The 17,500-nt window shown below is 34.3% G+C and overlaps 1 protein-coding gene across 7 annotated transcripts in view; it reads left to right on the forward strand.

Moving 5' to 3' along the window:
• The window catches only part of LOC106881162 (MAM and LDL-receptor class A domain-containing protein 2), a 232,956-nt gene that overhangs the window by 98,422 nt on the left and 117,034 nt on the right, over positions 1 to 17,500 (forward strand). For all 7 annotated transcript variants that reach the window (XM_089349698.1, XM_089349694.1, XM_089349695.1 and 4 more), the window contains 3 exons: positions 2,265 to 2,657; positions 4,380 to 4,547; positions 6,939 to 7,075. In XM_089349698.1, the coding sequence (XP_089205824.1) occupies positions 2,265 to 2,657; positions 4,380 to 4,547; positions 6,939 to 7,075 (698 nt within the window). The remainder of the gene's footprint in view (positions 1 to 2,264; positions 2,658 to 4,379; positions 4,548 to 6,938; positions 7,076 to 17,500) is intronic.

Raw genomic sequence — 17,500 nt, forward strand, 5'->3', positions numbered from 1 at the left:
TGTAAACACGTGTTGCTGCCAATGTTTACATCTGTAAGAGTTTTCGATGAACGTGTTTACCAGTTTATTCTTTGAAAATAATATGAAGAATAGTTCAGTATTACATAAAGAACAGAATCTTCCACCCTTTTCATATGTCCTAGAAATAGAAAGAATAAGCCAGTCTAGTTTAAATTTTATGTTATTGTCTTTAAGTTCCCAAATTAATTTACTAAGGCTCGTGGTATTTCGTTTGTTTCTATCTCTAAAGGAAGAATAATGATTAGAGATTCTTGAGGATATTGGTGAAGAGGAAGATCCAATATAAAAAGAAACATTTGTAGGAGTACTGACTTGGCATTGATATATAGTGTTTTTGAGTTTGGCATTATCACTTAAAAAACTAATTATTTTGCTATTAACTTCAGAAATAATGATTTTGTTGTTGTGACTATTATTATTATATATCATGTTATAATTATTGTTCCTTGGTTTATTATTAGTGTTATTATTGCTATTATGGTAAAGGTTAATAATGTCAGACTTAATGTTATTACTGTTGGTACTCTCTTGTGGATGTAAAAGCCTCATATTGTGTGCGGATATTATTTGTGAGATGTTTTTCGTGTTAGAGAAACCGAATCTAACCCTGTGCGTATTTATTACTGGGAAGTAATGAGAATGTTTTGGAAAATTCTTATTAACAGCATTTTGGAACTGGGAAACCAAGTTTGATTTTACATTTTTACTAAAAGGTATTATCATCCAGACATTTTTATTGGATTCTGGTTTAGAATATTTGCTATTATTATTTCTAAATAGTTTCAGTTTATTATTATTATTATTGAAAAAGGGTTTAAACTGACGGTTACTTCCCCTATAGCGTGAAGAAATGTTTGGCTGGTTACTATCGTCAAAAATTTTATGATGAGAATGATAATTGTATTTATTGTTGCTGTTAATATTAAAATCTATATTATTATTATTATTATTATTATTATTATTATTATTATTATTATTATTATTATTATTATTATTATTATTATTATTATTATTATTAATATTATTATTATTATTATTATTATTACGGGAATCGGTTTCATAAGTAGAATAAATATAGCTAGAAAAGACAAAAGACGAAGAGAGATGGTGTAGAAAACAAACAGATGTGAAAAAGTCTTCAACATTTCGAGCCTACGCTCTTCCACAGAAAGAAACAAGGAGAGAAAAAATGGAGAAAAAAGGAGAGAAAAATATATGTATGTATGTATATATATATATATATATATATATATATATATATGTATGCAGTATATATATATGTACGTATGTGTGTGTATGCGTGTGTGAGAGAGAGGGAGAGAGAGAGAGGGAGAGAGAAAGAGGGAGAGAGAGAGAGAGAGGGAGTGAATGAAAAAGATGTGTGTGTTTAATATTCGAAGAATTCAGTAATTCATATTTCGTGAGTTCAAGGTTCACACCACAGATCATCCGACAGTATTTAAAAAATCATAAGAAATGCGTTCTTTTGATTATATAAGAAAACCAAAGTTGTAGTTTTGTATCGATGTAAGAAATGCAAATTGCTAGCTTTTATTTGTGCTTGCTTTAGTATCCTTCATGCAATATGTATGTGGGTCTCAGGTTTTCGTCAACGTTAAAATCTTTTAAATGATTTTCTTTTTACCTTTATGGTCACTTTTTTCTTCGCTTGAAATTCTATTTTATATGAAAAATTTCACATGCTTTCCAAGGTAAGTTGGTTTATTTGTTGACTCAGATGATTGTTACAGATGGACTCACATCTTATCTTTACCAGCTCAACGATGAAGTGGGCTTGGAAAGTGTTCCTTGTTTAGTCAGGCAAATTAGATTAGAGTGTCATGTGCCTTGCTAAAGAAAACAACACAATGGGCTCAGTACGTTAAACTCTGAGCCATTTTGCTCCCGCGCATGTATAGAATTCTTCAGCTAAATCTTTTATCACCTTCTGTATGAAAATTTGACTTCCAACAGTGATTAAATCCATCTTTCATCTATTCTGATGGTTTGCCTTTTGTACCACATTTAAGATTTCATTATTTGCAAAGAGGTAAAATGGTAGACCACTAACCAAATGTCCTAGAGTACTTAGTTTTCTCCATTCACAATAAAAAACTGAAAATGCGAACTGGATTCATATGTTTCCTGAGTTTTCATTGATCTAATTGCTCACTGTTCTAATATTTTCATTTTTGTCCGCACATAAATTTAAATACATTTTCTTTATTTTCTTTATTTTACAGATACAAATAGCTACTTATACATTTATTCAAGAACAAATAGTGAAAACAATAAATTTCAGTTCTTCTCCCCGCATGCATCTGTGACCAAAGGTACAAGTGTTAGCTTCAGATACAAAATGACAAAAAAAGTGAAAGAGTTTGCACTATTTGCGCGTTATTCTTCATCGAATGAAACCAGTTTAACCAAACCAACCAAATCAATCACGTCAAATTCAGCAGAGAAACTTTGGTTTTCAAATGGCAATGAACTTACAGAATTCACAACTGCTTGTGTAGATTTGCCATCCTCAAATAATTTATCACTGTTGTTTGAGGTGACAGTAAAGGCAAATTCATACTATGACTCACTAGTTTACCTGGATAACATCACCGTCAGTAATGAAACCTGTAAATGTAAGATTCAAGTTATATTTACTCCAAATTTATATAATATTTTTATTTGTAAGATATTTATCATATTTACATTTGTAGGGAAGTTTTTCTCGCTTCAGTTATTTCAATCTTAAGAGGTTAACTTCTAATATAGATGCCACTTATTTTACGTAAGTGGCATCTATATTAGGCACTAACCTCTTAAGATTGAAAAATAATGTTTTCTGCAGTTAGTCAAGCAAATTGAAACAAAATGGTACCCTGGTTGAGATAAGGCTACATTTTATATCCAAATAATGATGTAAAAATTGCCAGATATTATTTTCGTATATTTCAATTATTCCACAGATATTTCTAATGTTATGAATAGATTTACGATATACGCTTTCAGTTACTTTTTTTGTATTTGCACTACATTAGTAAGAAGAAAATTGATGGAATATTGTAGTAACATTACAGTGTTATATTCTATTAATTTCTTCTATCTCTACCTATTTTCAATCAACAAAATGTAATTTGACCAGTGTAAGCTGTGTTATCGTTAGTAAGTATCTAACTTTGATTGTAATCTATTAATGTCGTCTTCATGACATTAATTAGCAAATGAGCAAAGAAGTTTGCTTATATACTCAAACCGATCAATGGAATTAACATTCTTGTTTTTGCGTTTAACCACAATATTGCAATATCTGCGTTTACTCTATCGCTATAACTACTTACTTGACATCAATATTTGTCTACGTTACAGTGCTATTACTGCTTATAGATGCAAGTTTTTCCGGCTTTGTTTTATCTATATGGACAAAATCATTTGAAATTAAAATGCCTTTACGAAGGGAACAAGCTATAATATGTGAATTATTAGGTTCATAAATCCTAGGTCATTTATCACTACTCAATAATACAACATGGATGTTCGACATTTGTAATGGCAACTTATCTAAACAATGTTCTTTAGAACACTAAGTTATAAAGTAGAGATACAGATTTAATGTTGAGAAATTTTTTTACAATAATTTCACAAGTCTTCCTTAGAAAGATTAGTATATGGACATAACATCAGTTAGTGAAAATGGGAATTCCTGCTGTCTGATCAATGTAGCTACCTGCTCATTGAATTTTACTTTAAGTTGTTGAACATTCTTCAGACAGTTGGGATTTGCCACTGTCGTCAGACAGACAGTCTCAATATGATACGTTCTGAGGAAACTGGACACTCAGATTACGAGTGCAGTCTATTACACACGTTTCCATTTACTAATTTCACTTACATAAATTAAAGCAATTCAAAACTTTGAAGAGACTTGCTCCAAATGCTAATAAAGTGGGATTGACTCCAGAACGTTGTGCTTGAGAAATAAAACTTTGAACCATTCAGCCATGTATTCATATACCCATATAAAAGAGCCAGTTATGTCCAATCAAAGAGTCCATCAGTTGAGTCCTAACGTCAGATCGTTTAACTCTCAAACAAGTAAAATTCACATACTAATACGAGTATCAAGCATTATCCCACGTAATCTTTCATATAAGTTACCAAAATCTTACTAATATTTGATATGATGAAAAGTTACTGAAGAAATAAAATAAGAACTCTATATATTAGGAAATATTTTTTACTAACGAATCTGTATTATTTTAAGCAAAGACAGGGAATGAAAATTTCTAAATGGAATAAGAAATATATAAAATCTTACAAATACTAAATTTCGAAATCAATGTTTTGATAATTTCTTTCAACAGTGGGTATTACGCATCATTTCTGTGAATTTAAAGAACCACATCTTTGTGATTATAACGTGGATTGTCCAGAGAATACTGAATATACATGGCAGCAAGAATCCTACAGGAGTACGTCTTATATGACTCATTTCTTACCCAGACCAGATAACAGCAAATATTATTATTCAGGTAAATTAGTTACAATCATAATTTTATATTCCATAAACTATTATCTAACTAGTGTTTAGGTGAATATTAAGTGTTCCATTGTCTACAACGCTGATGAACTTGTAAAGAACATTGTATGTTGCACATTTCCTCTCTAATGTCACCTCTCTTCTCTGAGAAACAGCCTGGGATAACTAGAATTTAAGCCTACTGAATTTCGGATGTGAACCTGAGTGAGGTTGGTAATAGAAATATTTGGGATTGATTAAATATACCTTCTATAAAAAGTGGACTTGTATCTATAGGAGATATTATAATCGTAAATTGTGTAGCTTAAGAAACCTGTTTTATGATATTTATGTAATATAATTGTAAACTTACCAGATTTGTTTTCCTGTGATTTGTTTCAAACTCACCAGTACAAGAAATTGCGCTTAATAAAGCGTTACAGGTTGATGATCGGTGATGGCTAGTTACATATTTCACGGGAGTCATTATACGCTACATCTTTTTAACTGACAGTGATCAATATATATTCGGATGGAAAATGTGGCGGGGCGGGGAAAATCACTAATTTTTAATGTATAATAATAATTTCCAGTAGTGTGCATAGAAACGGACTACGAATTCAAAATGGTTTTCTTTACTTTTGAGTTAGAGTTAGATTAGAAAAATACATTTTACACCAATGGTTATTAACATTATCCATTATTCTACAGTTCAGTTTTTATATACTTGACAGTGATCTAATTTGTAAGAATATTAATAGATTAAAAATGAATATTCTTACTTTAAAATCAAACGCTTGAAAACCAAAAGAATTAAAACGTAATATAAAATGGAAGTATTGTAAAATATTTCAAATCAAAGCACTGTATTAGCTACAGTCAAATGACTGAAGCAAGTAAAAAATGAAAAATAAATGTAAAAGTTGAGCTGTCTCTAAATGAAACAATGAAGCGTTGAAAGATTAAAATCACATAAATACAAATTCTTAAATCAATACAAATATTCTTGTTACTTGACTATCAGAAACTTGTTAAAAACAAGGAAAGCACAATTCAGTCGGATGATTTGTGTATGGACATGTAAGATATTTATATTAGTGAATTACTGGTATCTCTTTTTGTTCATATAAGCGAGAGAAAACTTAACAGATTGTGAGTTTGCTAAATATATTTTTGTTTTTGTCACCCTAAGTGCGTATGTGAGAGTGAAACAGAATGTGAATTGTTAGAGAATATTCTCTAAACAACCTTGCTGAGTGAACAGAGTGTAAGGCTGTATTAAGACGATCTGATAAGATGTTCGAATCGAAGCCTTTTCATAAGAAAATGGTAACTCTCTAAAAAGTTTTATCTGCATTTTGTTGCGCATAAAAGAAGTAGGTTATTACAGCTTCCCGACAACTTATCACAGACATCACATTATATCATTGTCTATAATAAATATCAAATATCTAGTTTACCTTTCTGTGTAAGCTGTTTAGTGCTCACTGTTTATCTATTATTAAACATGGTAAATTTTGGTAAAAATAAGCAACACCTTACTGTAGACAGAGATAGCATAGATTCGATTCTGAGCAAAATCTGCTATCTTTTCTAGAGATCAAGTAAAATGTTTATCAAACCGCATAATAAAAATGTAAATTTTATAGATTAAGTATCAACTCTCTGACGTTTAGTTATTGAATTGCTTATATATGGAAAAAAACACTTATTAGAAACAATATCAGGGTGAACTACACAGGTTATTTGCTGAATATTTCCCTGATATGAGTTCACGGGGGAATAACTATTTTGCCATAAATATGTATGCATAGCCAATAGGATTTGTGAACCAAACCAAAAGTCTTTTTCGGATTTCAGGTGGAAAGTTCTGAAACCTTCTGTGTGTGTGTGTGTGTGTGTGTGTGTGTGTGTAAATAGTATGATAAAATTTATTTAACCATTGGGAATTCTATTATCACAACAATTGTTTCGCAACTTAAAACATTGAAAGATAATTTATTTTATTATGTTTTATGATAAGTAATATTACTTACATGTCTGAATTAAAAGTAAAATACCTTCCAAATCAATACAGATATTAAGCAAATACACCGAGTTAGAGAAAATCTCTAAGTATATGCAAATACATTATATGCGAATTTTGACATTTTGCTAAATTCAAGAATTGTATAGTAATAGTAGTAGTAGTTGTTGTTGTTGCCGTTGCTGCTGCTGATATAACCGTGATGTTCCTTGTAACAACATTTATAGTAGCCTATACTGATCATCATATTTAGAATAGGTGGAAGAAGAAATGATGTTGTAATTCCCTTCCTGTATCATCTCCTTTGGTAATAAAAGAACATATCATAGATGTTCTTGTTTTCTGTCTTCGATTTATAGAATCTTTTTGTTCTTTCAGTATATTATATGTACACAGACTCTTCAAAGGGCCAACCTGGACACACGTCAAAATTTGTATTTCCAAATATTCGAGCTCCTGCAGGCAAAAGTCTCTACTTTACATATTATATCACAAAAAACAATGGAAAACTTCAGGTATAGTCAAAATTTTTCTCTTCTAATTATAAACATATCCACGCTATCAGCATATATATATATATATATATATATATATATATATATATATATATATATATATATATATATATATATATATATATATATATATATATATATATATATACTGATATGGATGAGAGATGGAAGGTCACAACCATCCAGAAAAGCAGTAGCACTTGTGCTTTCACCGGCGTTGTTATAAAAGTTCAAGTCAATCAAATCTTGTTATGGTGACTTTCAGAATTTTGGGGATGTTGTTTCAAAGCATTGAAGTAGTTGCATTCATGAAGCTATCCTGATTTAGTCTATCATAGTTGTACTCAAATTAAATTTGTAAGCTTAAATATAAGTAAAACAGAATTCGGTCTGATTCACAATGTTGCCAATAGATCCACAATAGAATTTGCATTCGGCATTTCAAACTAATTCATCAATTTTGTCGTGCTGCAGTAATGCATACTATTGTGGTATAATTATCGAAAAAGAAATAAAGCTGTTGTGTGGAAGTAGAACACCCCTATTTGGTTGGCTCCTAATGGACTGTGCCACAATGTAAATGGAGATGTGCAGAGAGTTTGGTGAGCTGTGTAAATCCGCGCGTTGTTGTATTTGAGTTTGCTCCATTTTCAGCGGTTGGTGTTGCAAACTCTATCGAAAAATTTCAGTACAAACCGGATGAAGGAACTACCTTTACCGCGTATTACAGACGATACGAGGACTTATTCTGAGAGGAATGCAAGGGATGGTCTAGTGAAAGGATAGTAAGGCTCCTTTTGAAAAAACTTGCCCCTCTGGAACATGAAAGTTTTTGTAACTTCATTTTGCCCAGAAAGCCCACGGAATTGTGTTTTGATGAAACGATAAATATTTTAACTAATATTGTTAGAGAAAAAAGTTCGCTGTTTAACATTCGGCTGGAATGTTTAAATTTAAAGAAGAATGAATCCGACGACTTTGTAACATATCCCAGTATTGTTAATAAGGCTTGTGACAAGTTTAAGCTTAGAGATTAACGCCAAATATATTGAGGTGTCTAATATTCGTTAAAGGGCTTGTGGCAACGGAAGACGCGGAAATTAGAAAAAAGAATATTATCAAGGTTGAATCAAGATATTGAACTAACCTTGCAGAAAGTGATTGAGGAATGCCAACAAATAATATACTTTCGAGAAGACACAAGAAAAATAGAAGACAATAATAATAATAATAAGGAATCTTCTCCGAGCTATTGCTCTACTTTTTGAGGGGAAATTACAGCAATGACACTTAGGAAAGTTAAGATGGGTTACCGATGTGGGAAGAAAGACCCATCATTGAAACAACTTCTGTTTATGGATGACATAAAATTGTCTAGGCAATCTGAAAAACCAATAGATTCCATGACCAAAACAGTCCAGAAGTGTGGTAGGGACATTGGTATAAAATTTGGGATTACCAAATGCTCAGTACTTAATATGAAATGAAGGAAGAAAGCAGCCTGCAGAGGATTGCGGTTGCCATCAGGAGATACCATGACATTCTAGCTGGATGACATTCTACACAGAGAAAAGAAAGTCAATGTCAGCGAGGCGTATCAAAAAGGGGTGAAGATGGTGTTGAAATCCAACCTGAATGCCAAAAATTTTATTACTGCAACAATGAATACCTGAGCAGTTGCGGAGGTCAGATATAGTGCATCCATCATCAAATGGACAAAGGAGGAAATATCAACAATGGATAGAAGGACGAAGAAGTTGATTACACTGCATAGGGCGCTGCACCCTAAGGCAAACTTAAACAGACTGTATATGAAAAGAAAGACTGGTGACCGAAGACTAATTAGTATAGACAGTTGTATAAGGAGTGAAAGGAGAACGCTTGCCGAGTATTTCATAAATAGTGATGAAGACCTGCTGCAATATGCCGCGAAATATATGGGTGTAAATGCAGATTAAATGATGGGCGAGGAAGAGTTTAACCAAAGAGCTGAGGAGAAGAGAAAAGATCATCTTGAAATGAAAACACATGGACAGTTTGAAAGAAATGCACAAGACGTTAAGGATAATACAGTATCGTAGGTATGGCTTCAGCGAGGTGATTTGAAGTGTACCACTGAAAGCCTGATCATTGCTGCATACGACCAGATTCTCGTTACCAATTCAGTGAAGTATAACACTGTAGGAAGAGTGTGGCAAATGTGACCCACTTGCTAAGTGGATGTGAGAAACTTGCACAAAAAGAATACAAGCGCCGCCACGATAAAGTGTGTGTGTATCTTCATTGGCTCTTATACCGTAAATACCAATATGAAGTAACAGAGAACTGGTATGAGCATGTTCCAAGTAACTTGATGCAGGAGGATGGAAAAGTAACGATACTTTGGGACTATGATTTTTAGACAGATCATGTAATCGAACAGCTTCGACCGGATATTGTCATATTGACTAAGAGAGACAAATACTGTCAGATCATTGATGCAGCCATGCCAAATGACATGAATGTTGTGAGTAAAGAGGTTGAAAAAATCATCATGTACACTGAATTGAAAGTGGAAATGGCAAGACTGTATGGGATGCGAGAGGGTAATGTAAAAGCGATGCTAGTGTCGATCGGAGTGCTGGGCTCAATCCTGTTGAAACTTCAAAACTTCTTAAGGCAACTGGAAATCCCATGCAAGATTGATGTCTTGCAGAAAGAAGCCTTATTTTGCACAGTACACATCTTAAGGAAAGTATTATCTGTCTGAGATCCTTCATGTGACTTAACAGATGACTCCGGTGCATTTTTACCTACACTGTTTTACGAAGGAATAATAATAATAATAATAATAATAATAATAATAATAATAATAATAATAATAAAAATTATAAGATGACCTAAAATTATAAGATGACCTAAAATTATATGCAAAAAACGACAAAGAGCTAGAAACACTACTACAGACAGTACACGGCTTTACCAAGGAAATAGAAATGAAATTCGGATTAGAAAAATGTGCCAAAGCAACCCTGAAAAGAGGAAAATTAGTTAAAAGTAGCAATATAACACTAGATAAAGCCAATGAAATAAGAGAACTAGACGAAAGCCAACCATATAAGTATTTAGGAGTCAATGAACTAGATAGGATACAACATACACAAATGAAAGAAAAAATAAAGAAAGAGTACTATAGACGAGTTAGATCAATACTAAAAACAGAGCTCAATGCTAAAAACAAGATAATGGGTATCAACACTTTAGCTGTCCCAGTTATAAGCTACAGCTACAACATCCTTAACTGGACACTAAACGAACTATGTAAAATAGACAGGAAAACAAGAAAAATAATGACAGGATATAGGATGCACCACCCAAAATCTGACATAGAAAGGCTATATATACAACGCACAGAAGGTGGCAGGGGTCTTATACAGCTAGAAAACTATTATAAAATAACCACCATAGGACTGCAAAAATACCTACTCCAGAAGCAAGGGAAACTAATACAAATAGCCACAAAACACGAGCAAAACAAAAAACTGTTTTCAGTATTTAAGGAAGCTGACAAATACAAACAAGAAATCAATCTACCTAACAAATACGAAGAAGAAGAAGAAGAAACAACAAAAGCTATAAAACAAATGAAATCTAAACTAAAACTAGAACAGCAACGGACCATGATAAAACGATGGCAAGAAAAGCCCCTACATGGTAAATACTGGGCTAAACTAAATGCGAAAGAAATAGACAGAGAAAAATCCCAGCAATGGCTGAGAAGCTCAGGACTCAAAGCAGAGACTGAAGGATTTTTAATTGCTGCACAAGACCAAAGCCTCCCCACCAGAAATTACCAAAAACACATAATGAAAAGAAATATAATAAGTAACTGTAGAATATGTGGAGATCGACAAGAAACAATAAATCATATTATCTCTGGCTGCCCAGTCCTGGCTAAGAAGGAATATATTCACAGACACGACAGAGCTGGGACCTATATACACTGGAAGCTATGCCAACATTATGGAATAGCAACAGAAAAAAGATGGTATAAACACACGCCAGAAAAGGTCACAGAAAACGAGAAAGCAACCATACTCTGGGATATGCCAATACACACAGATAGAGAAATTAAGGCAAATAGACCAGATATAGTTGTCAAAGATCATGAAGGAAAAAAATGCCTTCTAATTGATGTTTCAATACCAGCAGATGACAACGTTTCTCTAAAAGAAATGGAAAAACTTTCAAAATACAAAGACCTGGAAATAGAGATAACTCGAATGTGGAATCTAAAAACAGAAACAATTCCTATCATAGTAGGTGCCTTAGGTATAATAAAAAAATATTCAGACAAATACATAACAAAAACACCAGGACTTACAAATATATATAACATACAGAAAATTGCACTACTGGGTACTGCACACATTCTACGCAAAACACTTTCAATACAGTAAACATAAGAGCACCACAGCAAACCACAGCACATACCCAAGGCGCACAGAGCTGCGCTCGGTAGTGAAGTGAAAGCACGTTATAAAAATAAAACTACTGAATAATAATAATAATAATGATGATGATGTACAAACGTGTAAAGAAGGTATTGAAATAAAAAATGTCAGATAAATCCAAAACCGTGCTATGGTTGCGGAGACCTGCATTTTATGATAGATTGCCCCTTTAAAGATAAAAGATGTTTTAAGTGCGGTAAAATTGGGCATAGATTGTGAAAATGCTGGTTGAAGAAAAAATGTAAAAAATGAGAAATCTAAGAAAGTCTACTCAACAAAAATAAATTATACCATAAAAGCCAAAAATTTGTGTCGGTAAAAATGAATGATTTTCAGACGAAAATGCTATTAGATACCGGTTCAGACGCATCGATAATTAATACAGCAACATGGATTAAGATAAGAAGGCCGGTATACAACAAAACTACAAAGATAGCTCATGGTGTGTCAGGGGAACGAATTCAATTCTTGGGCGAAATTCCGCCAGAAATAAAACTTAAAGAAATAATGCGGTAAAGTAAAATAATGGTATCTAAAAATACAATGAATCTGTTCGGTAAAGATTTAAGGGCAGAATTCTACCATTGAATACATTATATAATAAGGTGAATGTGTCACAGTCCATGTCAGATAATGAGCGGACTTCTCAACAGGTCTTAATGATTGTTTAAAAAATTACAACTATCCGCTTCCAGGGCCAGAAGAAATATTTGCTAAGTGCAATGGTGGGAAATTTTTTTCCAAGCTGGGTTTGTCAGAGGTCTACCTCCAATTACTGGTTGATGAGGAATGTGCTAAAGTATTAACAATTAATACTCATAAAGGTCTGTACCGTTTCAAAAGACTGCCATTTGGGGTTAAGGTCGCACCAGCAATATTTCAGTAAGTGGTGGACACCATACTAACAGACTGTGAGTTTGCGGTCCCATACTTGCATGACATATTGATCAAAAGTGAATCGAGGGACCAGCATATTGATCAAAAGTGAATCGAGGGACCAGCATACTGAACACATAAAAAATGTTTGTTAAAAAAATAAGTGACTATGGATTTAAAGTAAGCGAAAATAAATGCGATTTTTTTAAAACAGAAATAAAGTACTTGGGACAGGTGATCAATGAAAACAGACGAAAACCGGACCCTTCTAGGGTCGACGTGATAGAAAATATGCCTGCTCTCACTAACAAAACAACATCACAAACATTTTTAGGTCTGGTATGTTAATACCAGCTGTACATGCCTAAAATATATGAGCTAAGAACTCCGTTGAATAATTAAAAGAAGACACGAAATGGGACTGGACAAACGAATGTCAGAAAGCATTCGAGAAATTAATAAAGAGGTTAACATAATTGTGGCAACGGATGCCAACGAATATGGTATAAGAGCTGTGATATTGCACAAATTTAATGATGGTAAAATCAAAGCTATCGTACATGCATCAAGGATTCCCCTGGGAGCAGAAAAGAACTACAGCCAGATCGAAGAGGATGATTTGTCATTAATTTTCGCAGTAACAACATTCCATAAATTCCTACACGGTAGGAAGTTTACACTGCAGACTGATCACCGACCGTTACTGTCTATTTTTGGTTCGGAAAAGGGTACCTCCACGCATTCAGCAAAACGTTTACAGCGCTGAGGGACTACTCTGTTGAACTATGATTTTCAGATGGAGTTTTTGCCATCAAAGAAAATGGGACACGCAGACGGGTTGTCTAGGTTAATTCCAAAATATAAATAACCTTTTGAAGACACGGCGACTGCATCGTTAAAACTAGAAATGGAATTGAAGAACATTTTGTGCAGTATAGTACGTGATTTTCCGGTAATGCTAGAAGAAATTAAATTAAAATCGGAAAAAAATATGTTCAGAAAAAATTTTTAAAATACCGTTGGAAAGTAATGCGAAAAATAATATAAACGAGCGAAACGCAGGTTCAGAGTGCTATTCAGTATGTGATGATGTATTATTATAAGCACAAAGGGAGGTAATACCTGAAGTACTGCAAAACGGAATATTGAAAGACTTCCATGTAGGACATCCAGGGATTGCCTGGATGAAAAGCCTCATGATAAGTTACGTGTATTGGTTGAATATGGAGAAACACATTGAGAGACTGGTAAACAATGTAAGGGATGCACTATGGCAGCAAAGGTGCCCCCAGTGCAGATACAGCCATGGCCAAAAACAGATTCAGCATGGTCTAGACTGCATGTGGATTTTGCAGGACCAATAAATGGCTCTTATTATATCATTGTGGTGGATAGCTATTCGAAATGGCTTGAAGTGTGTAAATATTCAAGGCCAACCACAAATGTGACTATTGACTTCTTGGAAGAATTGTTCCTTCGTTACGGATTGCATGATACGATCGTGTCAGATAATGGCACACAATTCACGGCAAAGGAGTTCAAACAATTATGTAAGTCAGTCCACATGAAGCATGTGTTAACTCCACCGTACCATCCGAGGTCAAATGGGTTAGCGGAAAGATTCGTCGACACATTCAAGAGAGCCTTAAGAAAGATCAGACGGGAACCTTTTGATGTTGGAAATAGACAAAGTTCTTACAGGTGTACAGAATAACACCGAATCTAAATACAGAGTCGGGTAGATCACCTGCAGATTTGATGTTCTCCAGAAAGATTCGTTTTGTGGTTGACAAACGTAGCCAAGTAAGAAACGGAAAATACAAAATTCGGGAAGTAAAACGAAGTTTTTTTAACACAGGTGACAAAGTGTATTTTACAATGTATAAAAACGGAAAACAGGACTGGGAAGAAGGTTATGTAACTGGACCTCAGGGTAATGAGATGTACACGGTAAAAGGACCAAAATATGAACATAAAAGGCACGTTAACCAAATAAAGAAAAGTTATACCAAAAATCAAGAAAGGCGAGATGAGCCAATGGATATATGGTATGACATATTCGAGGTCCCAGAACCACAAGTGAAAGCAGAACCGACATGCAGGCCGAACAGGAAAAGAAAACATGCAGAAATGATGGAAATTAACGCCAAGAGAAATAGATATGCCAGTTTCTCATCAATGAAGTAAAATTATGATAAAAATAATAGAATAAATAAATGAAAAAAAGACAAAGCCAAGCTCAAAAGGGTGAGGTATTGTGTTGAAGTAAAACACCCCTATTTGGTTGGCTCCGAATGGACTGTGCCACAATATAAATAGACATGCGCAGAGAGTGTGGGCAGAGAGTCGCCTCGCAATTTTTGGGTGTTGGTGTTGATTTCATTAAAAAGTGAGTTAACTTGTTACACACTGTTATTATATATTGTTGTAGGTCTCCCCGTGCGGGTGAATCAAGATTCGTTAAATTGTTAAATTGCTGAATTCTGTCGCTGTTTTGCCTGTATTGGAGAGTGTTTCTTCCCCTGTTATGGGCGAAGGGATGAATGGAGGTGAAATGGAGCGTGTCGCAAGTTAAGCATCCGCAACTACACAAAGTATTACGACCAACACCCTTGAAGTTCGCGAGATAAAAATAGACACAAAGGAATGGAGAAAAGGAAACAAATTGTTACAAAAAGAAGGGTCCAGTTTAAAGATGACCCCACCAGAAGAAGTGACGAAGAATGTAGCAAGGAAAAAGGTTGTGTACAGGACGTTATCAACCGCTAGCAAAGAAATAGAGATTGCCCCAATAGAGGCAATTGAGGAATGTTTACGCAACATGAAAGGACTAACCATATTCTATATATGTGGAAGAAAATACGGCACAGTGGAGGTTAGGTTCTCCAGCGAGGCGGATGCTATTAACCACTCCACTGAGCTGATAAGGATACAAGAGTAGGTGCTGCTGCCGATGTAGAGTGGCAAACGTGTTGCCAGTGTGAGACTCGGCAGAGTGCCCCCGATATCGAAGAGGCATGGCTGGTGGCAGCAGTTATGCACGTAATGGAGGAAGATGCAAGGATTCTGAAGATAACCAGAATGAACAAAGTTAATTGCTGGGGCTATGGCCTAAAGATGGCGATTCAAGTTGGGTTAAAATACCTACACGGAATTGTAGAAGAGATTCTTCTACCAGAAAACATTACGTTAAGAGTGTTGGTGGAGGAAAGACCTCCAACATGTTTTCTATGTAAATAAAGAGGGCACATGAAAGCTAGGTGCCCTCAACAAGAAAGTAAAGTAGAGGACAACATGAAGGACAACCCGCCGAAGAGGAAGGGATGGAAAAAAGGAAAATAAAGAGGAGCCATTTATTGCCGTAAATAGGCGAAAGAGGAAAGAGCGAGTGAGCTATCCGCCAGAGAGCCAAAAAGGAATGAAGGAAATAGAGGAGAAAATAGAGGAGGTACCGAGGTACTGGTTAGATGTACCGGCAGAGGTATCGCAACATAGAGTGGAAGACAATCGTGGATGATTATTCTGATGTACAGACGGAGGAACCAAAGGAAACGACTAGCCCGGACTGCCCAAGTTCGGAGTATAATCAAGTAAATGGGAATAAGAAAAAGTGGCATGTAGTCACATATGTGAAAAGCACCGCTATAGAGTGGAAAATAACGAAATTTAAAGGTGCCATAAGGATTAAATTGCCAACAGAAAGTTACCCGGAACACATCGAAGGTGTGGTGATTGACAAGGAAAGGCATAGAAGATTGAAAGAACTATTTGGAGATGAGGTGAACCCTTTGGGGGAAGAGACTGAATTTGAGGAACTACCAAAAGTAGTTAAATATGAAGAATTAATACCCTTAATGAACAGTAATAGAAGAGTCCTTTAAAAGGGAAAAAGAGGAAATAGACTTTTTAAAAAATGGAAAAAAAAGATGCAAAAAGAAATGCAGCCATTTCATCATCATCGATTTCATTATAATATTTTATACATTTTCTTCATTTTTCATTCGTTTTATGTTTCTTGTCCCCACTGTGGTGTTGTGCCTGTCCTTGTGCTGTCCCCTCTGTGTGAATGGCTGCAGTGCCAAAATAAAGAAAGAGAGAGTCGGTGAGCTGTGTAAAGCCGAGAGTTGCGTATTGTCGAGTGTAATTACAAGTATTGTGTATCTTGAGTAGAACGATTTGCGAGGACGTTATTTATTATCCCGTTGTATTGTACGTCGAACGGGTGACACAACAAAAGCCCTTTGATAAAAAAAAAAAACGTCTTTATCACATATTTATTGAAGTTTAATTGTAAACCAATGTATTGAGGAAATGATTTGACAGAATATGATTTGACAGAATATACAGCAATTATAAATCATTAATTCTATTTTTAAAAAAGGCATTTTTCACTTTGTTCTAAAACAATTTTGAAAAATGTTATGTGTTAGAAGCTAATTGTCAAATCTACACTATTATATGACTTGTCCTACAAATAGAAAGAAAGAAATATATAAATAAATTATAAAAGACAATTTCCATGTTGTGTAATACTAAGAATATAAATGCAAATTAATAGGATTCGTTATTTGCGATGGAAGCAGTATTGGTTCAAAATAGCATTGTGTATATCTAACTTAACTTGGATATACCATCGAAAATGATAAACCTGCAGTATTTGTGCTGAGAAAGTTTCTCATATAGACGTATACTGCTAAAAAGCTCAAAAAGCTGTCTTCCTAACAAAGCAGAAATGCCCCTTAATAAACGAGGGAATTAAAAAAGCAAAGAAGCTGAGCATCGCACAACTAAGGACACCAAAGGAAAAACATTAATGAACACACGATTCCATATATTAATGCGCGCAATGCTGGGGTATCCACACCACAAAATCAAAACTGCCTATATTTCTACAAAGCCCCAAGATGAAAGATCTGATTGATAAAAACCCCTTACAAAACAGTAGACGCCAACCAAAGGTCTCAAAAAACACCTCACAACAGAAAAATTCACATCGGAGAATGAATCAGAATTCTCCGTAAAGAATGTGGAGATAGCAGATGTGGAACATGCAACA

The sequence above is a fragment of the Octopus bimaculoides genome, chromosome 3, assembly GCF_046866305.1.
Source record: "Octopus bimaculoides isolate indiv1 chromosome 3, ASM4686630v1, whole genome shotgun sequence".
NCBI classification, from domain to species: domain Eukaryota; kingdom Metazoa; phylum Mollusca; class Cephalopoda; order Octopoda; family Octopodidae; genus Octopus; species Octopus bimaculoides.